At 37.8% G+C, this 26,333-nt stretch overlaps 1 protein-coding gene across 2 annotated transcripts in view; it reads right to left on the bottom strand.

Annotated features, from left to right (window-relative positions):
* The window catches only part of RNF130 (ring finger protein 130), a 73,721-nt gene that overhangs the window by 17,545 nt on the left and 29,843 nt on the right, over positions 1–26,333 (bottom strand). Inside the window, exons 4-8 of one of the 2 annotated variants that reach the window (XM_060765414.2) lie at positions 19,274–19,345; positions 11,852–11,934; positions 7,618–7,714; positions 3,008–3,212; positions 55–148 (exon numbers count right to left, since the gene is read on the bottom strand). In XM_060765414.2, the coding sequence (XP_060621397.1) occupies positions 55–148; positions 3,008–3,212; positions 7,618–7,714; positions 11,852–11,934; positions 19,274–19,345 (551 nt within the window). The remainder of the gene's footprint in view (positions 1–54; positions 149–3,007; positions 3,213–7,617; positions 7,715–11,851; positions 11,935–19,273; positions 19,346–26,333) is intronic. The other variant, XM_060765415.2, reaches the window with a different exon arrangement.

Raw genomic sequence — 26,333 nt, 5'->3', positions numbered from 1 at the left:
CTTCTATAAGAATGTAATGCTATCATAATACCAACACTGTGAACATTTACTTACTCATCAGCATTTAAGCTAGCTGTGGCTTTGATGATCATGTAGCAGAGTGTCAGGGCACTCAAGAGGCCAAAGCTGGCAATAATAAACCATTCTTCTGTTGACAAAGGAAAGGGAGGAAATCACTTGTGGAAGAAGGCTTATGTCAAATCGATGGCAACATTGACCTCAAAGATCGAAAGCAGTCAAGAGAGGCACCAGGAAGGGAAACTCCAGAAGAAATCAGAAGGTTAGCCATAGAAGGTACTAAATGGAAAAGGCTAGCAAAGAAGTTATGGGGAAAAGAAAGAAAAATAGGCATGATCCAATAATACTAAGAAGCGGAGCATGTAAAATGCAAAATAAGAAAAGTATAAGCAAAGGTTTTACCTGCAATTAAAAAGTTTCAAAATTGAGCATCTCCAATGAAGCCTATATGTAAGAATCTATGAATGCTAACATCATATATACATACATTTCATACAAATGTTTCAGCATTACACCTCCTTTATTCAAAAGGGAAGCAGACAACGTATTAAAAAAAAACAAATTTCCTTGTGGAATCAATAATACATAAAATGATATTTAATTTTAGTCTATAATTGTTTTAAAATAAAGTACAACTTAACATATGTATGATTATTTTACATTGTTTTAGTTAAGTGATGCATTCTTAGATGTTTACTATTTGTATGTGATGTAGAAAGAGTGAGAAATACATATGCTTCTTCTCCTTTATAATGGCCTTCACTTTTGAGGGGCCAGAAAGGGAAGAGGACTGAGGTTAAGTTAATATACTTACTTTTAAATGTGTGGGTGTAAAATGTATTTGTTGACAACATTTTTGAATTTTGTGAAATGTAAACCACATAAACAAATCTTGCATATCTAGTCAAATGAAAGAAAGCTGCTAATTCACTGGCCATACACTTCCTTGACTATTCGGCAGACATATAACTATTGCTAATTTTCAAGTTGGCAGAGCCATCAAAACTGCACAAGGATGTAGAGAGGTTTCAGTATAGCTGTATATTTCATGCTCATTTTATTGACAAAAATAATACTGTCACATTAGGCCTAAAGCTAATTTGTAGTTGCAATTAGTCCACATGTTGGTTCCAACCAGAGTAGACCTCAGGAATTCACGGAACTGCAAAGTTCCCACAGATTCAATGGGTCTAAACAGCTGGTTGGGTTTAGGTTGAAGAATTTCAGGGCTACAAGTTCAATTATTTAAGAAGTAAAACAGAACAAAATCCGATCCCTCCTTGAGCTTTTGCAGCATGTATTATGGAAAACATTAGGGGTAAAACTCCTCACAAACTGCCTGGTAGCTTTTCCATTTTCAGATTGATAATACTTGTTATGGTCATTCCTCTTAAATTAGTAGTTCGTTAAGCAATACCCAAGTGTTACTTCTCAGGAATTTCTATCTATCTTCCACCATCAGAACAGGATCAGGTAATTTCTAGCTAGCAAATGAAATACATCCAATCAGGGAAATAGGACACAGTTCACCAAATAAAGATCATAAGAGTCAGTATAATCTGGTGTGCTAGACAAAAAGAAACCTACACAAAATTTGCTTATTATCAGAGACAGACTACACCAAGGCAGAACTATATCTTTTTGACTGAATCATAAAATTCCCATCCGTATATCTGGTACAGTCAAGATGTTACACTTTCTCTAAAGAACACTCCCCTAACTCATCTAACAGACACAATATAGGGTTTATTTATTGCTACAAAGAGTTTACAGGTAAAAGGTAGAATCCTTTAAAATATTTCAAATGGTTTTTTGATGAGGCTCAGACTATAAACTGTTTGAATACTTTATCAAACACAAAAATCATTTCTAAAAGATAAAAATATATTATAATTAAATATTTTTTAATATTTTATTAACCTTCAAGATGATAATTTAAAAAATATAAGAAAAATATTGAACAAACTTTAGTCAGCAGCACTTTTACAAGTATCTTAGAGATTATGAACCAGTTAGCCCACTTCATTCATCCCCACAGGGAAGAGATGGAAGTTCAGTTGTTCCTCCATGTTTGTGGGTTTAACCTTAGTGGATTTGATTATTCACTACTTATCTGCTGGCACCTCTACTGCTGCCCTACACAATTTCTAATAAGGAATTTGAGAACATCAGTGTCCATCTTGAACTGTGTTCAATGAACTCATACTTAGTAATTGGTCAAATCTTTAGTTGTTGGAGGAAATCAAACTGATGGGGTGGCTAGTACCAGGCACATGCACATTACTTCAGTTACTCGCATGAGGAAGGTGATGGGATAAGGGAATGGGAGGAAGGAGGGTGGATGGTAGGCAGGTCTCCAGGACAGAGGTAGGACAACCCCATTGCATTGTCCTTCTCTTGTCATCACCCTCTTCCTGATCTGCCTTCTCCTCCTCCCCTCTCCCATTCTCTCCATCCTGGAGTTGTCCCTCTCCCTTCTCCCACCCCCCTGTCCCATGCCCCCCATCTGCCCAAGCAAGTGAGTAAATGAATGCACAAGAGGATACTTGTACCCTCCCCTCCTCCTGTTGTCCACCCTGGCAAGTAAGTGAGCACATGAGGGAACATGCATACCCTCCTTCCTCCCATTCCCACATCCCTTACCTGCTGGTTTGAAAACACGAATAAACTAGTAAGTAAATTAACCAGACTAATACTTCAGCAAACTGAATTGCTTCTCATATAAATTATCTTACACAACTTATTTGCACAATTATTATGCAATATTTTTGCCATCAAACTGTTTTTAATTTTATTATCTTGATATTCATCCTTTAGTGTCTTGACATCTATTGTTATCCAAAATAAATATATTTATTTTATTTTTTAAAATATTTTTAAATATATTATATAATAACACTCCATGAAACATGTTGTTTACATGCGTTCTGTAAAAACAAGAGAGTAACACAAAACCAATGATTTCCATATTAAAAACAAATTCACTTACTCGTCACAGCTATATTTATCTCTCCTGTTCTTGGAGTAAGCTCCCCATCTTGTGGAAATTGTGATATTCCAGAGGTACGCAAGGGCTCAAGAGTGAGTGAAGTGTCACTGCTAAGGTCACCAAGTACTGATCTTCTGTTGCCTAGCTGACCTCTGGTAAGCCTTTCCATATCAAAGGCCATATTGTCAGCACATGGCACATTTGTCTGGAATACAATAATATGATGTCAATGTATTTTATTTCTGAAGGAACTGTCAGTTATGTCAAAATTTTATAGAATGTATAAATGGGATATACATATAAGCAAATGATAGTAAATAATGATACTCTGTAGTACTGTGCCTTCACTGCTTAAACTAGTGAAGTGGAGATATACAGGTTTTCAGCACCAAGTAACATAACCTTAATTTTCACTAAGAGTTAATGATAAAGAGATGGGTGACTCTATTCCTTGTTGTAGGAAAACACCACCTAAATTTTTACATTTACTCCCATATCTAAAATGCTTAGTAACAGAGCTATTCACTTAAGGAAGAATGTAAAGGTATACTGAAGCCTAACTGTAAGAACAAATAGAAGCTTCTAATACATAAATGTTGAGAAGAGACCAAAATCAATCAGCAGTATACAAAAAAATAGAAATGCCTTCCAGACATGGGTGTATGGCAGCCATGACACAGATACACTTTATAAACACACTTTTGATGCAGCGGCAAATCCAAAGGGAAGAATATGATTAGAAGCGGTCACTGCCTAGAGCAATGGTTCCCAACCTGGGGTCCCCAGATGATTTTGACCTACAACTCACAGAAATCCCAGCCAGTTTAGCACCTGTTAGGATTTCTGGTAGTTGAAGGCCAAAAACATCTAGGGACCCCATATTGAGAACCACTGGCCTAGAGTAAAATGAAAATATCTTTCATGTGCAGACCACAAGTACTAAATAGACTTCCTCAAAAAGGGGAGGGGTAACTTGCATGAGGGTCATTATCTGAGAACTTCGTTGTGGTAATAAAATCATTCAGGATTTGTCGGTCTAAGGAAACTGCTGCCACTCTGGTAACAGAAACAATGGGAATAAAATCTGTGTGATTCATCTCCTGTGGTAAAGAGTCAACAGTTCCCTTTTGCAGCAGATTGCAGTAGACTGAAGCAATATGGGAAGTGAACATAATGTCTGGACTTCATTTGGTGCACTCTGTTCACAGAACAGCCCATTACATTACCTGCTACAGTGTTTATTTATTTATTTATTTATTTATTTATTTAGTACACTTGTATACCGCTAATATCTCAGCCTAGAACGGCGACTCATTGCGGTTTACAACATTTAAAAACAACAATAATACAGATTAAAAATATAAAACACATACATATACAATACACAGTATTGGGCCACCAATACAGACCAATGCATCTCTTAGTTAAAATCATAATCCAATTTCGTTGTCTGTGATTGCCAGTCCTTGATCCAAAAACTTCATCGCATCGGATTAGCCGAATGCTTGCTCAAACATCCATGTTTTCAGTTTTTTCCGAAATGCCATCAGCGAGGTGGCTGATCTTATCTCTATAGGGAGGGCATTCCAAAGCCGCGGGGCCACCACAGAAAAGGCCCTGTCTCTCGTTCCCGCGAGCCGCACCTGTGAAGCAGGCGGGATGGAGAGAAGGGCCTCTCCCGAAGATCTTAGGGTCCTGGTGGGCTGATAGGCCGAGATACGTTCGGATAGATATGTAGGGCCAGAACCGTTTAGGGCTTTAAAGGCCAAAGCCAGCACTTTGAATTGGGCCCGGTAGCTAATCGGTAGCCAGTGGAGCTGGTACAGCAGAGGAGTTGGTGCAGTAAGGGAGACACAATCCTCAATGGTACCAAAAAAGGAGATTACTGTCTCCAAGCAATGCCTGACTTCCACAGATATGTCCCCTGAGGTAGGCACTCTGAGGAGAGTGGCTTGAAAAATTATCTGACTACAGTAGGACAGGCAACTGTTCATGTCTATATTCCAAGTTTTATCTTTGCTCCAAGATTCCCTCCCTGCTGGTAAAAGCCTTTGAGGGTACATTAAATAATATTTCTAACTGTACTGATCCACTGCCTTGCCAACCATGAAAGCTGACAATCTCTGCCATTTCCTTTTGCTGCCTTTACAAACCCGTAAAACAGCAGGGATTAGGGAACACTTATGACAGCTGGATGATAAATGTGTTTGGACTAGAAGAGGACAGGAGATCAGGCCCATGTTCCTGAAAAGGTAAATCTGAAAACTTACATAATATGTTCCTTAGAAGCTGAGCCTATGATGCAAGCAGAAAATGACATTTTTATTTTCTGGAGTTTGTTTTCCCTTGTCTCCTTGTGTTCTATTAGAAGAGGCAGAGAAATGTGAACTCCAGAAAATGATGAAAATATCACTCATGGGGGAAATGAAGAAAAAGTAGTTCTTTGCCTCAAGCATTTCTTAAATTTATCCAACATAAGTGACACTCTCAGGATTTAATGACACTATTTATTTATTTATTTATTTATTATGAGGAGCATTTCTATCTTGTCCTTCTCGCCTCCGAAAAAGGACTCAGGATGACTACCAACAGGCACCATTTGGTGCCAAACAATAAAACAAGCATCATATACAATTAAACTACATTAAAAAACAATTATAGATACATTAGAACAGTTCACCATTTTACGTCGTCTTCCAAATCAATCCATTGCTGTTAGCTTAAAAGTCAATTAAAACCATCTATTCTACGAATGCTTGATCCCATAACCAGGGCTTGAGCTTATTCCGGAAGGTCATGAAGGAGGGGGCAGATCTGATCTCATTAGGGAGGAAGTTCCACAGCTGAGGGGCCACTACCGAGAATGCCCTGTCTCTCGTTTCCACCAAGCATGGCTGTGATGGTGGTGGGACCATGAGAAGGCCTCTCCAGACGATCTTAAGGTCCTTGGGGGTTCATAGAGGGAGATACATTTGGACAGGTAAGCTCGGCTGGACTGTTTAGGGTTTTGTTGGGACTCAGCGTGTGATTGAACCTGAGCCTGTGGGGGATGCTGGGACTGACTCTGAGGTGCAAGATGGAGACACTTTGGGCAATGAGTTTCATGCAGACACTCACAGAGAGGTTTTGGGGCAAAGGGCAGATTCTCATGAGAATGCTTCTGTCATGCCTTGGGAGAAAGGTTTATTCCCTCCGTCTGTGAGCCCTTCAGTTTCTAGTTTGGGAAACAGTCTGACACCTGCTAAAGTTAATGAAGAGTCAGATAAGCAGAGTCAGTGGCTGGAGATTAGCCAGAATCGACAAGAGGCCCAATGTTTACATAGATCCAAAAGAATTCGTCAATTAAAGTCAAAGACTAGGGGAAAACAAAATCTTGGGATTTAAGGTTTGCCAGTAGAAAATCTTGTCAGATCAGGCATTGTTTGGAAACCTAGCACAAGCCGCATGGAATTCCTGTTCAAGTGATCTCGTCTTCATGGTTTTTTCTAGCCTTTCAACTTGACTAGCAACTTCTGGTTGGTTCTTGCTTCTTGGTTAATTCCTGTCTGGATTATCAGTGCCTTGGAATATTATTTTATGCTTTTCGAACATTGCTTTTGAATGCTACATTTGGACGCTGTGTTTTCTTCCTGCCTTTAAATGCCTTATTGCTTTTTGGAATCTTATCAATCTTTACAAGCATTTATTTTTACTGGCTTTTTTTTTGCTAAGCTTTAATAAAAAGGATTGTTCCTTCACTCAACGTGTGGTGTGTTTATAGTCAGAGGGGCCATTTCCTGTTCTGGAGGGCAACAGTTTTATAGGTCAAGACCAGCACTTTGACATGCTTTTTCAGATGATTCAAAAAGTCCGGATCATTGACTATGGTGGCTATCAGTACCAAAGCAGCAGCTGACATCATCACCACTATCAGGCCCGTAGCCAGGATTTCGATTCGGGGGGGGGGGGCTGAGTTTGTTTCAGGGGGGGGGGGAGCTGAGTCTGAGTGAAAGAGGGTCTACCCTAGCAAACCTTTTGTATCGTTACCCCAATACCCCCATGCATATGGGATATATTGAGTATGGTGATCAGATCATGATATGAATAAACATAACAGTTTAAATAATGCATCAGTAAGGCCTTTTCGCGAACCACCATGAGAATTTGGGGGGGGGGGGGCTGAAGCCCCTAAAGCCCCCCCTCGGCTACATGCCTGACCATTATGGATGCTACAAGCTGCTGGTCCTATGTTGTCTAATAGGTGAAGAACAATTAACCACGACCAGACGGTTGAATGTGTGGGAGAATTCAATGCCTCCAGGATCTTTTTCCAGAGGCATAAGGAGCAGTTTTCTCTGGTCTGTTTGGCAAAATGTTGATAAATTAAACATGCATCAACATTCTATCCCTTGCTCAAGTAGAATAGGCAAAAGGAGTGACCACCAAAAGACTGAATCATGTTTTGTATAATGAGGGAAAAGGCCCCTCGTTGCCATGAGCCAGCAAATATCAGAAGAAAAAGCACAAGGCTAAAGATGATGACAATGAAAACAGACATGAATGTACTGATTTGTGATATTTTTGGAAAGTAGCTTCCACATTCATGACTTTTTAAATAAATATCAACTTACCACAATTCCCAGGGCCTTCAAAATGTTCAGTTTACACATAGGACAGGTGCAGTGTTCACTGAGCCATGGATCTACGCAGGTTTTGTGGAAAACATGTCTGAAAAAAACACAACGAAGGTCATTTGTAAACTATTAAAATCAAAGTTCTGGGTAGGCTGTAACATTATAAGTAGCTATTTTAAATTCATTTAGGGGATTCTAAAAAACTGGCATGCATCCTTCAGTTGGGATTAGTGAATGACTATGTCCTTAATAAGACATTTTAGTCTCTTCTAAAGTGTGGGTTATATATTTCACACTTTGCTTATTAAAATTATTCTGAACTTAGGAAAAACATTGGAAGTAAGAAACTGCCCCACAGCTTTCAGAGATACAGTGTGTGGTAACAAGGGAGAGGATCCTGAAGCTCCCTTCCTAAAGAAGTGAGACCAGCACTTTCCATTCTATCTGTTAAATAGAGGTGAAGACCTTCTTATTTTGACAGGTCTTTGGGGGCTGACTGTCTTATTTCTTATTATTTTTAATGCTTATGCTTTTAATTTTGTTTGCAGTTTAATTATATTTTTGACTCTTGGATGATGTAAGCCTTTTAGATGTATCTTTTAACTATTATAATCATCCTTGAGTTCAAGACTAGGGAAAATAATATTATTACCTGCCTCTCTTTGTAGCATGCAACATAGTTATAATGCATGATTAAAACAAAGGTCCATAAAATGCATACATTAAAAACTTAGAACGAAGATGAAAACACCAATACAAATAAAATGTATATTTAAAATTCATAGTTTAGAACTGACTGGGTAGGCCTGCAAAAAGACATAGGTCTTTAATTGTGTTTTAAATTTTAACAGCTCATTTAGCTATCAGAGCTCTTCTGGCAGGCCATTCCAGTGACTAGGAGCCGTCAATGGAAAGATTCTCTGGGTGACAGTTGCCAGTTGGGTTCTGGCTGGCTGAAGTAAAGGTTCCCCAGAGAACCTAAGTGTATGGGAGAAGGGGATCCTCTAGGTAACCTGGACCCCAAACCATGTAGGGCTTTAAAGTTAATAACCAAAACTTTGTTCTTTTGCCCAGAAAGTAAAGGGCAACCAGTGAACTACTGGGCAATAAGTAAATAAGTGAATGTTTGACTGAGTATCTCATTTGTTCTGAATATGCTTCCCTGTTATTGTTGCCTGTAAGACTGGAGATTGATGTATTCTCTTTCTTTGGAGGCTTTCGAACAGAGGTGTAAACACTCTTTGAGGAGTCCTTTAACTGTGTACTTTTGCATAGCAGGGGATTGGACTAGATGGCTCTTGGGCCCCTCCACATAAGTATAATTCAAATTTAAAATGTCCTATTTATGCTTAAAATATTTGTTAAAGGCATGTTGTAAGAACACAGGTGTTTTGAAATGAAACCAAATCTTTCCTTGCACATCAAATAAATAAATAACTTGTTTTGGTCTTAGTCAAAATAACTTGTTTTGGTCTTAGTTCCTATATAATTAGGAGCAAATGGAAACAGTACAGGTTCAGGGCAGTATGCATGAAATATCATCAATGACCAAGAATTATGTTTTTTCTCGATTACTGAAACAAACTGAGATTCTGGCATGAATCGAATCAAGCATCCTGTCCACATCATCGATGCCAACAGCTAAAAGCCATCCAACCAAGTCTGCCCACATGAGCTTATTAATGAAGTATATTTGCTTCTGTTTAAATAGATACACGGAAATGTAGCATTTGTATATAAAATCCTAATTAATAGAAAGTTATGTAGCTTGATTGTAAATACTAATCCAGACCAAATGGCTTGTTTTTACATCCATCTCATTTACTAAAAAAACAAAACAAAAACATTCCTTGGTTTGAGCAGGATAAAAATTATCAAAGAAACTGATTTGAATACCATGTTGCTTGTAGAACTGGCTTATGGGGTTTACTGGAAGCTACCACAAGATATTCCTGAGAATATACCAGAGTCCTGCTGAAAATCACTGGGAACTTTGTTCCAGAAACTTTTGCCCCAAACTTCTCAATTATTGCAGCTAAAGCAAGACTACTAAAACTCTCAGTGTAACATAACAGTACTAATAAACAGTTAAAAATGCCAGCTGCAAAATGAGTTTAGAAGAAAAAAAAATAAGGCTGTTGCTTGTTAATAGATATGAGTCCCTTTTGGTTAACCAAAGGCCATCTATTTAACAACATGGAGTTATTACAATGAGGTATCCACTTTAAAATTACAAATAAAATAAAATAAAAAGCACATATGAATTATAAAAATCTACTTGTTAGCAATAGAAATAGGGATCAATACTATAGTATCTTCCTCATTTTTCTTATTAAAAATATACTATAAATTAGTACCGTATAACCTACTAAGCCAGACCACAGAAAGGTGCCAGGCCTTCCATATAATGCCACATTACCCCCCTCCCCCCCTCTCTCACACACAAACTTACTGTATTACACAAACTTACTGTATTACTGTGGCATAGAGAATTTGTTTTTATAATTTTATTACACGACACACTATAGCATAAAATTAAGAAAGCAACTGGAGATACACATTAAGGTTTTTTTTTACTAGCTATAGCCAATTACACTTTTCATCTTTGCCCAAAAAAGTATCTCTGCTTAGCGAAGAAGAACCAGGCAAGATGGGAAATTGTTATTCTAGTTGCAAACTTGCAGGACACCGAAGCTATGCACCTATTTGCTCTTCTTTTCATTGTCCATTTCTCGTTTAACTGAAGCAAGTGTTGAGTAAAGATTTGCACAACTCATAATGTGCTTATTGAAGAGTAAACAGACTGATATCTAAGCTTGTGGTCTGTTGCTCATGCCAGCCATAGATGCAGGTGAAATGTCAGGAAAAAATGCGATTAGAACATGGCCATGTAGTCTGAAAACCACACAACACCCCAAGAAGAAGTTAGCAGGAAAATCGTCATTCAATGAATAAAGATCAGATTGAGAAATACAGAACACAGACTAACTGACTCTAATGAAAGAGGATGCAAGTTCTTGCTTTCTCACATGCCCACTTACCCCTTACTTTCCCTACCACATTCAAAGCTTTTTAGTTCTGTCCTCCCTTCCTCTCCTATCACTCCCTAACCACCCCTTTCCATTCTTTCCCTATCTTTTCCTTATAATTCCGCTCAATTGTTCTACCCCTATTTTATGTAAACTTGCCCATTTGAAATGTACCTTTGCACCATTGAGTAACTTATGTATATCAAATAGCAACATGCTAATTAAATCCATTTCAACTTGAAAGGGAGGTGGGTCAATATTTCTACAGGGCTCTATACAAATGTAAAGGCTGGCTATACAGTATTACTTTTCAATTGCTGCTTCCATCAGATGCGGAGAAAGGCAATAATTCAGAAACTAATGTAACCTCACAATTGACAATGCACACATTATGTGCTTTGCTATTTAAATTAAGGTACTTTTGTTATCAAGTTTAAAATCAGGTCTTAATGGAAAGGTGGACAAAGGAGTTGAGCAAGTGTAACTGGGAACTTGCTGTTCTACCACAATCTGTTTCTTTTCATGAGATTGTTAATCTCTTGCTAGTTACTTGGGATAATTACTTCTTTTGTGTATTCTACTATGACACCACCAGTGGTATTTAGTGTAGAAACCAGCTTGTATGGGTTTTCCATTGATACAAATATTTTCATCATGGAGAAGTTCTATAAGAAATAAATGCAATATGATAAGGCACAAACATATATTAAAATACCTTAAGCCTGAAGATGGGATCTGTATCTTTGTAGAGCTTCAATGAATCATAGAAGTTTTTAACCTGGTAGGCAATATGCAGTATGTATGCAGCTACTAGCATCAATTCAAGCAATTCTTAACATGTTCTTGGCTATGCATACCTACACACATCCTGAGAGGGATTTACAGTCAGGATGGCCAACAGTAGCTACTGATCTAGCTTTGTCTTTTATATATCTAGAAATCAGTATCAGCATTAAAAATATTTAACTTGCCTTTCGTTATTGATCCATGAATTCCTCTATGATAAACCTTTTGCTTTCCTAGCCCCTTTTCACATGGTTGTACCAGCTCACCCCAGTGGAAACATGACAAAGAATACATTTAGTACTCACATTTCTATGATAGTAAGTGAAACCAATAGTAACAAAAAACGATGAAATATTGAACATGCTTATTTTCTAAGATTACACATTCTTTACTAGTGTACAGAATTGTTGGCTTACTTGCATGGCAGGATGCGGACAACGTCATTCTGCTTGTAGCTTTCAATACAGACAGCACAATGGTCGAAGTCTGGGTCTGTTTCCTAAAATAAAATGAAAGCTCAGATAATAATGAAGTGAACTTATACATAAAAGTAAATATGTTTTAACATATTTTCTAAAGTTTGTGTATCTTGTAATTTTTATATGTAATGGTCAAAACATGTCACAACATTTAACCAGAGAATGGAAATGTAACTGTCTTGGACCAGAACAACCAGAATACATCAACTAGCCTGACCAGTGGCATGTTGGCTGACAGATTTTGGAAGTTGTAGCCCCATGCAAGCCTTTTCCAGAATCTGCCAATGTAACGTTTCTGCTATCCCTTCTTAATAGATTGATGTACAATAAACAGAAATGAAGTTGGCACTGCTACCATCAAAGATATAATAACTGGTGCCAATCTATTTTCACAGGAGAAGAGCTAGAAGATCTCATGTAACAAAACACCTGGAAACTATGACAAAGGAATGGTTTTAGACTTCCATATAGAACAGTTTTTCCCAAATCTATTACAGATTTATCAACTCACTTCTTATGATGTGATGCACTGGATTTCCCAACTGGCCTACCATTTTAACATTATTTCAGAAAATGTGAGATATGGCCAAAGTTGGGAAATTAGATTTGAATATTAAGGTTACATTGTTAAATGTTAGAAATGGAAGATTATTTCATTACTAACATCAATGATCATTATTTAACTTGATGTTTGAAATTTACTTTCCAAGGCAGTTTATGAGAAAGAAGAGAATGGTGACTCTATTGCTCGTTTGTTACTGGCACCTTCAAAAGTTACCTTTCTGTCATATTAAGGTTGCTTTCCCCAACTTGCTTTATTTTTTACTTCAAAGCTAGTATTCTGGCTGTTGCTTGGAGATCTTTACCATCATCTGTATACAACATGTACGCTGCCCCCTTTTACTTCAAATGCCTTGTTTATTAAAGGTTAATAACAAGTTATGTAACAGCAATGATAGGAATAGTGTACACCTCCAGAAGTTGTTAATCTGCATCTCTCAGCATACTTCACCACTGTCTATGATAGCACAACCACATCTGTAGAGTGACATTATTTCTACCCAAGTTAAAAGAGTAATAAAGAACGAGAAGCACTCATTTCAGCTACACAATGTGATGATATGTAGACCTGTGCCAGACCATGAGGCATTTCCAGGAAAGAAACAAACAACTGAAGCCAATGGGCACAAATATACTGCTAACTCAGATTACATTATTAAAAAAACCCCTGTGAGCTACCCATCAGGTTGCTTAAGAAACACTGTGCTAAAGGACACTAACTTACTGGAGATAAAACAAGAACTGGCTAGTTACAAAGACCACACAGTGAACTAAGAATGTACAATTCTTAATGTCTGGATAGGCAGGAGGAGCAATTCACAGAACTTGGGTTTCTCCATGCTCCAGCTGGCCAGGCAGGTGTCCACAATTCTTTTTCAATTAGATCTGTTGACTCCTCTCCCTTTCCTGACTTGCCAGCTGGTCATGGTTTTTTTTTAATTCCTTTTGTTGGTTTACAATGAAAATAGTTAATTAGTTAAAATGGAGGCTTTTTTGAAGAAGAAAATAATATTGTGGGACAAAGCAGGGAAGAGAACTATGGCTACAGTTCCAGACAAAAAGAAAAACTAAAGCTCAATACAAGTGACAACAGAATCCATGGCACCAACTGTGTTTTTTCACCTCTGAACATACACAGAATATTTCCTGCACAACTGAATCACTGCGTGTCCTAATTCTCCTTTCCTATGAAGAATTGTGAGCTGTAGAGATTAAAGGTAGAATATGGAGTAGATTTTTAAAAAGAAAGTTATAAACAGGATTTTTGGTGGGGTGGCATGTGAATCAAGCTCTAATACTAAAACACACAAGCATGTGATTCACTGAAAGTGTGCATGTGTGTGACACATTTGCTGGAGTGCATGTAAAAAATAGAAACCAGAGAACAATCAATCTGAAAGAAGAATTTAAGAGCATCACTATACAGAACGAAGAACAGACCAATAAGTGGTGGCAGGAAATGACACTTTTTCAGGCCTAAAAGGCATTGAAGTCTGCAAAGGTTATGATGCCCGAGGGCTAAGTAAACCAATCACTCCCCTATTCCATTCAATTTCACATCAGGACTCATTTCCCCTCCTTTCCATACTTCTTCAATTGCTTCAGCTCTTCGCTTGTTCCCAATCATTATTCTGCTGTACTTTCAGAACTTCCCCTATCACACTGTTCCCAAAGACCAAAGATACAACAAACAGATTAAGCTGCCTAGAAACAAAGCTGTGTGATGCATTTCCTTCAAATCCTGTTCCTTATTAGGGATTCCTGTCTTACTGTATGTGAGATGAACAACTATCCAGTTTAGCCAATTCTCACTTTATAATGCACAACTTTAATCAGGACACCTAGTGAGTGAGAAAAATCTTAAGATAACTGACAAAATATTTCCAAGTTCTGACACTACAATTTATCAAACAAATATGAACAGTTAGTAAAAAGGTAAAGGTTGTCCCCTGACATTAAGTCCAGTCATGTCTGACTCTGGGGTGTGGTGCTTATCTCCATTTCTAAGCCGAAGAGCTGGAATTGTCCGTAGACACCTCCAAGGTCATGTGGCCGGCATGACTGCATGGAGCGCCGTTACCTTCCCGCTGGAGCGGTACCTATTGATCTACTCACATTTGCATGTTTTCGAACTGCTAGGTTGGCAGAAGCTAGGGCTGACAGCGGAAGCTTGCGTTGCTCCCCAGAATTGAACTTGAGACCTTTCGGTCAACAAGCTCAGCAGCTCAGCGCTTTAACCCACTGTGCCACCGGGGGCACCTTAGTATAGTTAGTATAAATGGTAAAATTTTATACAGTTAGTATAAATGGTAAAAATGGAATGTATACTAATAATCATATTCAAACAGGTTAAATACAAGTTTTACAAAGACAAATGATATAAGAAAAATGGTTAAAAACCCTGCACAATGATAGACCAAATGAACATGTCATGCTGCCATCTTAGCTTGAACAGTAGGAGTCATATTATTGAGGATGTGGGGAGAGAGGGGGGGTTTATCACATATTACAGCACTATGATTCCACTTTATCTTCTAAGACTCCATCCTGTGGAGTCCTGGGATTTGCAGTTCAGTGAGACATTTACAGTATCCAGCCACAGAGTTGTGCTTTACCAAACTACAAGCCTCAGGATTTCCCAGGATGTTGACATGGCAGTTAAAGTAGAATATAGCACTATAATTGTACAGTGTGAATGGGCTTGGGCTTTCTGTAAAGAACTTTGTCAACAAATTCCAAATGAGACTCTGTTCAGCTATATATATTATGCCCAAAAACTACAAAGAAAAATACAGTGCAACAAATAAGAGTTTGATAGTTTTTTAAAATAAGCAGGAAACGTGTTTTATTTTTTTGAAGTAGCAGAAGTTTTTTTGACCGAAAGTTTGACCGAAAGTGATTTGTAATATTTGGTGGTCCATTTTGTGTAATCCCCCAAAAACAGAATGGGGAGGAGAGAACCGAACAGCAGGGCAAAATGGATCAAGAGAGCCATATTTATCAGATACTGGATGGGGTTAAGTCTGCATTATACCTGAGGCAGGGGTCTGCTGTGGAGCTCCTGGAGAAGATCCTGCAGCATCTCTTCTCCCTCCCTGGCAGTGGAAAAGTTCCCCAGGCTCCTCCTCCAGAGAGAGCCCTGCTGGAAACTCGCTTTCCCAGAAGCATTTGCATTGAGCGAGAGTTGAAAAGTTCTGAGTTCCTCTTGAAGCATGATGGCAGTTGAAGTTTATCTCTCTCTTTGTTTCTCAGTCAATAAAAGACCTGGTTGTTTCCATGCTCTGATTGATTGAGAATGGACACAACCAGTGACTACAATTCCCTGAATCCCCTCTAGCGGTTTGTCTTTGTTTAAAAAATGTTATGGTAAAAATTTAAAATAATTCTAAAAAATCAGTAGGCTGGTGAATTGTTCGGAAACTTGGAAGGCCTGCAGTTGTAAATGGAGCCTAAATCTGAGGTGGGTTTCGTGCAGATAGGTCTGAAAAGAACCGAGGATTGAGCCTTTAAAGTTTCCCATTGTAGTCAATGGGTCAAATCTTTGCCGAATAAAAATGGCAACACTCCTTCCGATTCAAGTTATTTTCCGGTAAACAAAATGAAGGGTTAGTCGAAAATGGCCCCTGAAATGGCATGCCTTTTAGCCGAATTGCAGAAGCCTATTGTTTAGTAGTAAAGCAAAGCTGTTCTCACAAAACTGGAAAGCTTTGCATTTGAAAGGCAACTCCTGCTGCCACCAAAAAGGGAAAAGAAGAAAAAGACTGGGAGTACAGCACACTTGAGGGCAGGGAACAAGTCTCAAAACAAGCTCTAAACTTCTCACAACACACATATAGAATCCATATGCTGGACTGCGTAGAAACCTAGGACAAACATTTGTTTTTCCTCTGGCTTTCAAAGCATAGCGCTTGCTATATTTGATGAGCTACCATTCCTAGGTGATAATATCGGTTCTTTAGCATTCCTATGTAGTTACAGTCCAACTGAACAATAACTGCACAGTCTCTGTATCACAGATTTTCAATATCATTATATTTTTATAAGTGTTTCAGTATTTTGGAGTATATGCAAAGCCTATTTTTTTTCTGAAGACAAACAAATCATATACATTTCCTCCATATATAATAAAGTACAGGCACAGACTTCAAAAAGCACCAGAAGACAAAATTAGCAACTTCACTGCTGGAAATGGACAACCAGTATTTCACACAGAGAACCCTGATGGTTAACATTGATGAGTGACAGATTTATTCCCATATGCCTGTCAACTACATGTGCATCCCCTGCTGTGTGAATTGCATCCTCCAAATAATTCAATCTTGGATCAGTGTCATGAGGAAGGTGGCAACTTCATTGTCAGTATTCATTATGGGCAATCACTTGTGGACAAGTATGATTGTCTTTCAGAGGTAGAATCTTGGTGGTGGATCTGTAAGTGATTGTGAAGTCCTATTCTGGATTCACACAGTCTTTCACCTTGTGGACATATATTGCCAGATGGAAGGCAGTCACAACAAGGATTTCCTTGAGGTGCCTTCTTGACACATTTCTTACTTTTGTCCTGTATTTGTACCTCTTCAAAATCCATAGCACTGTTGGACTTGGCTGACCTCCAATTACAATGCTTGAGTGCTTGGGCTTCCCAGTTCTTGTTGTTTATACCACATTAGTATTAATACTGCTCTAAATGTATGTATCTAGGTGACTTTCTTAATGGGAAAGAGTCTTGTAATCAATTACAGGATATCTCTGTAAATTAAATCTCTTTTCTGTCAATGGCATTCAGATGATGGTGAAGGAGGGCTGGATAAAGACTCTGAGGAGTGGATTGCAGCAGCATGCCTGCAGTAAACAATGCAATAAAACTTGAGTTGGGAAAAGAGTGGGATTATTTTCTTGGTGATCATGCTGCAGATAAGTATAATTGCATACAAACAGAAAGAAAAGGGGAAAGAAGATTAATTTGCCTCATCAGCCATTCTGGAATGTTGAAAAAACATAGATGTATATTATTAAAGCCCTGGCAGACCTTTCAAAAAAGAATCTGCGAACTCCACCTCCTCCAAGATTAACTGAACCACCTAAACTAGGCGTTACAGGCCAATGGATACTCTACCATGGACATCAGAAGAGCTGTAAGACCATCAACAAGCCACAAGAGTAAATACAAAGATCCACCCAGAGAAAAGTGTTCTTGCCATACATCAAGGGAACCACTGACTGCATAGGGAAGCTGATGAGGACAACCTACAAACTATCTACAGACCCACTAAGAAAATCCACAGATTGCTATGTTCAGCACAGGACAAGCGAGATCCTCTCACCTCTGCAGGAGGCTACCATATACCATGCAGCTGTGGGCAAGTCTACATAGGGACCACCAAACGCCGCATCGCCCAAACACGAATCAAGGAAAATGAAAGGCACTGCAGACTAATTCAACCAGAGAAGTCAGCCATAGCAGAGCACCTGATGAACCAACCTGGACACAGCACATTATCGGAGAACTCAGAAATCCTGGACCACTCTAACAACTACCATGTCAGACTACACAGAGAAGCCACTGAAATCCACAAGTATGTAGACAATTCCAACAGAAAGGAAGAAACCATGAAAATGAACAAAATCTGGCTACCAGTATTAAAAAACCCTTAAATCATAACAGTAAATAAAGAAGGATCTCCAGACAAGAAACAATCAGGGACAGCTAATCACCTTTCAACAAAGATTTCCCCCAGGCAGTAACAGGGCACACCTAAAAACTATCAGGCCGTCAAATGCTAATCAAGGTATCCAACTGAAACATTCACACCTACCTAAAACAGACAAGGGCTCTTTCTCTCACCCCATTTTCCTAGTTTCCAACAGACCTCACAACTTCTGAGGCTGCTTGATATAGATGCAGGCAAAACGTCAGGAGAGAATGCTTCTGGAACATGGCCATACAACCCGAAAAACTTACAACAACCCAGTGATTCCAGCAATGAAAGCCTTTGACAATACATAGATGTATATGCTTCATCACCAAAATTGAATCATAAGAAAGTGTTGAAAGAACAGGGCTCTCTAGAATATTCAATATATTTTTGTTTATATATGCAAGGCTTATCTGACCTAGTTGTTTCATTTCTAATATACATAATATTAGTTTTGAATTAAAAATTTGCAGAAACATATTAGCTTCTTTTCTGTGGTATTATTATTGCCCCCAGGTAGCAGCATTTCTTTTAAAGTAGTAAAGCCCAGAAACACATCTATGTCATTAACTGAGGTGTACCTGTACTTAGAACATAAAATAATTTGGAATAAACTGAGAAAGAAAAATGCTTGAAAGCTCAAATGAACTTTAATATGTCTCTAGAGAAAAATACAAATAATAGGGCAATAGGGCAATGCTGGGCAAAAGGCTGGGAACCACTGATTTAAAGCTTATACATATAGTATGGCAAAGGAACAATTGAAGAATTTGGTATGCCAACTAAAGAAAAAATAAGTTTATCCCAACATCACAGATAAGCATTGGAAAAAAGGAAGACAATAAGCAAAGACTGGAAAAATAACAAGGTTTAGAAAGATAATGTAGACATGAGCCATAATAATATAATATGGTTTCCAAAGCTGCGATGGGGAGACAGTCAGCAGCAAAGTGGGACAACAAAAAGCATGTTTGAAAAACCTGAAAAATAATGATTGAAAATGGAAAAAAACCCTAGAATTAGGGGGATATATCCAGGTGTAATTAATAAAATTTACTGTGAAATAAAAGAAACAACTAACATTTTGATCATATGACTATACCTTATCACCTTTCTTCACAGTCCTCGTTGTCAGTTTACCAACAGCTTTCTTGGCAGCATCTCCAAGACGGCGCTATATAAGAAAAATATTGAGATTAGATACTGGACAAGAACATTTCCCTCTTAAATTTCCCTTTACAACATATTATGTGCTGTATTAATTCAACTACTCCAGTATATTTCATAAACATTCCCTGGAAACTATGAATAATATGCTGGTAGCTGAGGGCATTTGTGAAATTCTTTGGCAATAAACATCAAGTTCATTTCTTTATGGGAATCCATTTTGGTAACAAGCAAGAATATTTGCTTACAGTGCTAATTCCATCTTAGTCACATCTTCCAAGACAATTAAGAATGACTGTCTGCCAGCTAATGAAAACCATTTCTATGGTAAGTCACTTTTACAGAGGAAATGTCACATTTCTTTGCTTCACTAACTAGGAAACCTGACAAGAGAAGGGCTATCTTTTGCAATGGCAATCAGGCAAGGCAAGTTGGTTAAAAACAAAAAAACACCATGCATTTAAGTAACTATAATTATGTCCTTTGAAGAATTACTTTGAAGAGTCTATCCTAACAATGATATTTTCTTGCGTCTGTCTTGATCATTTTGTAGCTTTTCTGTAAACTGTGGAAACCAGAAGTTTGAAAAGGGGTGCTTACATTAATCTTTTCTTAATTTTCTAAGATTTGACAGGAATATGTAAGAAGACATTTGATTTTGAATTAATTTATCCTAGTATTTATGTGCCATTCTGCAATGCTTCTTAAAAAGAAAATTCTTAATTTAAATATTTCACAGCCCCAAACAAGTAAGTCAACCTATATGAAATATATATATGAAGAAACAAGACTCCAGCATACAAACACATCAAGTGCTATACATTGATTTCCTTAAGAAAATGTGGTGTATGAGTCCACATTTATCAACACAGATTGGTTTTGAAGGACATGTTACAGAAAATGATTTCGATGAAGCCCTGTTTCGGGGCAGTGTATGTACTCTGACAAAACATTTCACAGATTAACACTATAATAGTTCTGTAAGACTGACTTCTTTTGGTGACTTGTTCGTTTTGAAACATTTTTGAGTTCAAAATGTGATTTCTTAAGTATACTTAATTAAAATAATATTGTTTTAAAATGGCCTCATTCCTTTTCATCGTTTTAGCTAGGTTCTATAACCAAATAAAGACTAAGATGTAATTATACTACCACCAGTAGTAAATCATTTCCTTGCACATAGCCTGTCCAAAATTTAATCCTTGGCATATCAAGTTAAAACTATGAGGTAGTAGGTGATCACAAAGTCCTCTTTCAAAGATTTTAAAGTGCAACAGTCAGTCATAGTAGAAAATACTGGGATAGATGGACAAAACATTTGAGACGACAAAAGGGTTAATATTAGAGCGAGGGTTAATTGTCTGATGAAAATTCTAGTTTACTGAATGTTATGACTGAAATTGTCTGACAACAAAAACGATGTGGAAAATGGATAAACCTGGGCAAGATTGCAGAAAAATCTTGCAGTACAATGTTGCTGACCATAAGGAAGGCTGAGCGAAAGAAGATAGATGCCTTTGAACTGTGGTGCTGGAGGAAAATTCTGAGAGTGCCTTGCACTGCAAGAAGATCTTCAAACTACAAGAGAGGAGATTCCATCTGAACATGAGGAAGAACTTCCTAGCACCCTAGCCACCAACAGAAGGGACCAAGCTGGTAGATTCTGCAGACTACTTCAAGGAAACTTAGACTAAGAAAGCTTATGTCACAATTTTCATTCTCTCATTGAGATGTTCAGGTACTACAAAATTCCAATCTCCTCTCAAAATTCATCTTCCCACAAGTATAATCCTCTTTTGAAATAATTTTTTGTATGATTCAGTATATTACGCCTTTTAACATTATTTTAACTTGTGGTCTGTGGTTGTTTAGTTTTGAATATTATTAAAGAAATAATTTCATTTTACATACTGGCACCTCTCCTCAAATCTAGCCTCAGATCTTGTCGCCTTTGTTTTATAGTTTGGTATTACAGGTCTCACTGTGTCTTTGTGAATAGTAATGTGAACTGTGCCTTCACTTGCATTTTTTCTTGTGTATAGAGAAAAGTACACACGACGAATAGAGTGGGTGACCTACTCAACCTCTCACCCATAAAGAACCCTCTTGTGTGAATTTAATGGCCTTCATCCCCTTCACCACCACATCCAGACACTGGCCCATATGCATATCACCAACTTATTCAAAAAGTTACCATAGCTGATGGTATCAAAATCCACTGAGAAAGCCAAAAAGACCAACATGGTACCATCCCACCTATATATTTCTGCTTATAAAGATTTAAGATCAAGTTGGCTATTTGATTCCATAATAGTGCTGTAACAAAAACTGTTGTGGGTGCACAGAACTGCCTTGAATCCCAGTTTTGGTAAAAAGACAGGATAAAGTTAAAATAACTTCAGTATTTAAATTGATGGCTATGCTTACCAAGTTTGGCCGAGATCCATCAAGCCACATAGGAACCCTTGTGGATCAAACAACCACCCATCCATCCATGTAAACATACTTACATGTACATTAATGTACTTTGTATTATATATATATATAGATGACCGATAGGTTCAATAATGTTGGTCATTCAAGGAACCAACTAAGAATCTATTTTGCACAATACATATTTGGTATCTATTTCTACATTTTCTTCCTTTAGTTCTAGAAGGCCTGTGACTGTTCAAATGCATATATGAAAGGGTGATATTCTGATAATTTTCAATGTTAAGAAGTAATAATTGTAGTTTGCTTCCAAACTGTGTGAAGTCAACACAAAGAAAGTGAACAGTTATTCTATCATTAACTGCTGCTGCCTCTTCATGAAACTTTATAATAGCTAAACTTTTCAATCTGGGCTCTAGCTGTTGTTACCTCTTTATGAAACTTTAATAGGATGTGCTTTTTAAATCATATAAAATTTTTATCAGATTTCTCTTGACCTTTATGAAATTTGGAAGAAAAATGATCTTAAGATTTTTACCCACAGAGAAATAAGAAATATACAAAATAGGATGAATACACAAGTCACAACATAGAAGACAATGATCCAAGAATGGGCTCTAAGCCTTAAAAAAACCCAGTCCATAGATGCACAGTGCATTGCTGTTGTGTGCCTCAAGATATTTCCAACTTATGGAGGTCCTTGGGTAAACATATCGTGAGGCTGTTTTGTTTTTTTTTGCAAGATTTGTTTAGAGGGAAGTTGTTTTTGTCTTCCTCTGAGGCTGAGGAACCCTGCCCAAGGTTACACAGTAGATTTCCCTGGCTGATTTGGATTTGGACACTGACCTCCAAAGTCCAACACTCAAACCATTATATCATGCTGCCTATCTGGATAGTATATAGTCATTATAAGTAAGTTGATGTTCCCCCTTCCCTGTAACTGTAACTGAGAAACACATCTCAAGAAAACTGGAAAAATCTACTTCATTTTTTACAGCACAGAAAAACTAGAATTGCCTTTTCAGAAGCCAGCTCTTCAAGATCATTTACTCGAAATATTTATGTAGAAAACTAGATAAGGTAACAAAATTGCTCTCTATGCACTGCTACTTCAAATATATCTCTTACTAAAAAAAGAGGACTTGTGTTAAGCACGTGATAGCTACACCTTGACAAATAGACATTCCAATGTGCTCAGTTTCCTCTATGTAAATCTGAAGCAACGAATACTGATTTTCCAACACATTCTGCAAAACCTAGTCTACATAAAGCCATTATGTCAAGTCCGAGAAACAATGTGGGAGTGAGACCCGCAAAAGATGCATCAAAATCTATGACACAGTAAACATCCTACTCATGTAAATGGAGCCATAAAAAAGCAAAGAATTGACTGCATAAATTCCACATTCTGAAATCACAAGGATAATAATTATTTCTTAAAGACATTCTTGTAAAAAATTTAAAGGAAAAATATCTGAAGGAAAAATGCTTGAATCAACATCTGAAAGGTCAACAATAATGCACGTAAGTGTGCTTTCACATGCTCATGCATTTACAAACAGTTACCAGTTAATTTCACTTAATATAAAAGCTAGAGAAACCTGAAGCTAGAAAGACTCAAGGCTCGCTGCACTGAAAATGAAAAATTTGTAAGACCTCATTCTTTCACTGGACATATTATGCTGGTATGTTCCTCAAAACAAAATGTTTGTCCTCCGGACATGCAAATCTCCACTCTACATTTGTAGGCTTCGTGTTACATGTTACAGATGATAGAAAAAAGATGTTAATAAAGACACTTGATTCTACAATCATTCAGTAAGCCCTGAATACATTCATATGTAAGTTTTGAAATTTTATCAAAAAAATTGACACAAAAACCTAGATGATTTATCCACAAGTCAAAATATGTACTGTATTTTAACCCTTCTGAGGCAATGCTGGTACTTTCCTCTCTCTGCAGAATGACTATCAGCTTATCTATGGTCACGTAAAAAACTGTAATTTTGGCCCCAAAGCATGACTGCAACCAGAATGTTTGTTCACCTTATACGTATACTGTTGATGTTGACTAGGGGAAGTATGTGAAGTGATCCTCTGAATGCTGTACACACATTAAGATTCTACAGGAGACTGGCATTCCAAACCTCTAGATTTATAAAAGGAGTATAGCCATCAACATGTTACAAGTAACGGAAGCAGCTAGAATCTAGCCTTATAGGTCATCAACATGTCACAAGCAATGAAAGCAACTGGAATCTGGCTATATAAGTAAGTTATAGCACAAACTCAGAATTTGGAATATGACTTTAGGAAAAAAATACTATTAATTGTGCAGTTCAATATATTAATTTCTTGATGTTAATGTCAGTAGCAATTATATTATTTTGCTATAATATTCAATACATTATGCATTACCTATTAAAGAAATATAACGTGGCACTAAGTGGTGGACATGAGAAGAAAATGAGCATAATGGGATTATGACACTGCACCTACTACCTGAAATAGCAGAAGTGCTTCTGCCTCCTTTTTGTTTGCCTCCCTTTGTCCCATGCATGAGGCCTCAATTTCTTGTTGAAATGTATACTTTGTAAGGCAGCACTATGTGCTGAAATACATCTCCTGATGGGTTTTTGAAGCCATAGATTTTGGAAGGGATATCCTTTGACATGATATAGACACTCTCCAGCGACAACCCTTCTGTAATGTCTAGCATATTCTTTAGAACCAAACATTTCAGGCCAAGTTGTTGTTCTGTAAAGTAGTACCAGCCACTCTGTGTGGCCAAGTATGTGTATGGACAGGCAGGTGGAACAGAACAGATGCAGAGCATCAAAGCATAAAAGAAAGGTATTTGCGTGGTGAGAGTAAAACAAGAAAGCAACTGGGAGGGGGGATCAAGCTCAGGAGGCAGGACCAGGAGTGATTCTGCCTTAAGATGACATGAGAGTTTAGGCTGCCATTGCTACATGATATTCATTTCCCTCTATTAACCATTTTAGTGCCACTACACGGTTTGGGACCACCCTACCTGCGCGACCGCATCTCCATCTACGAGCCCACACGCTCACTTCGATCATCTGGGGAGGCCCTGCTCGTGATCCCATCCACGTCGCAAGCGCGCTTGGTGGGGACACTGGACAGGGCTTTCTCTGTGGCGCCCCCCCGACTTTGGAACGCCCTTCCAAAAGATCTCCGACAGGCCCCTACCTTAGCAGTTTTCAGAAGGAATTTAAAAACTTGGCTGTTCCGCTGTGCCTTCTCAGAATAGGAACCCCCATCCCAAGCCATAGTAGCACTTTAGCACAACTAATGTCGCTGCACACCGCACTTTTATCCTACGTTCCTCCTACCATTTCAGCACTTTTAACCCTGTACCCCATTGCACCGGCCGAGCCAGTTTTAAATAATGTCTTGATGTATTGCCATTGTTGTCGTTTTGCTTAATTGTTTTGATTTGCTTTGTTTATTGTTGTGTTACGTTTTTTTATTGTATTGTGTTTTGAGGCTTCGGCCTGTGTAAGCCGCATCGAGTCCTTCGGGAGATGCTAGCGGGGTACAAATAAAGTTAATAATAATAATAATAATACACAAGTAAATAGTAAAAAAACCCATTAATATTGAAACAAATTAATGTTCAGCGATTTGTGCACAAGGCCAAGAATTACTATAATAATCAATACAGAGAAAAAGAAAGTGAAAGGAAGAACAAGCGATCTTTTCCACAAGATATTAAAAATTAACTGGAAATTTAAACCAAGAAAGGGGGTGCTCTATGACCAGCAGGGGAACACATTACGTGACCAACAGAAATAATAAGTCAATTGTAGCAATACACTGAAGAACAATATAAAAGAGATGAAAGGATGATAGATTCATTCAAGGAAAAACCATATGAACACAACCACCAGATTTAGAAAGCAAAGTGGAAGCTACACTCAGAGCATTACGTAATTGTGAAGCAGACAATGAAGACACTAAAATAGTTCCAAGATTTTCTATACCTTGGCACAGTCATTAATCAGAATGGAGACTGCAGCCATGTAATCAGAAGAAGACTATTATTTACTTTACTTTATTTCTACCCTGCCTATCTTACCCCGAGGGGGGCTCAGGGCTGCTAGGAGTTGACTAGTAGTTGAAAGGGCAGATATTAAGGAACTAGACAAGTTCCTGACATGTCAAGATATATTACTTAACCATCATTTCCCCAATTTCTATGTATGATTATGAAAGCTGGACAGTGAAGAAAGCAGACAAGACAAAAATCAAATCACTGAAATATGGTGCTGGAGAAGAGATCTACAAATACCATGGACTGCTAAAAAAAAAAAAAAGACAAATAGATAGGTCCTAGAGCAAATCAAATCTCAACTCTCTCAAGAACCCAAGATAATTAAACTGAGACCGTCATATGTTAGTCTATCATGAGAAAACATGGTTCACCATAATAGACAATAATGCTTGGTAAGATAAAAAGCAGTAGAAAAAGGGACAGGGTGGATTCCAGATGGATAAATTCAATCAAGTAAGCTACAAGAATTAGGCTGTCAGACCTG

Source organism: Anolis sagrei, chromosome 2, assembly GCF_037176765.1.
Source record: "Anolis sagrei isolate rAnoSag1 chromosome 2, rAnoSag1.mat, whole genome shotgun sequence".
NCBI lineage: Eukaryota > Metazoa > Chordata > Lepidosauria > Squamata > Dactyloidae > Anolis > Anolis sagrei.
This window is presented reverse-complemented; position numbering and strand designations above follow the sequence as displayed.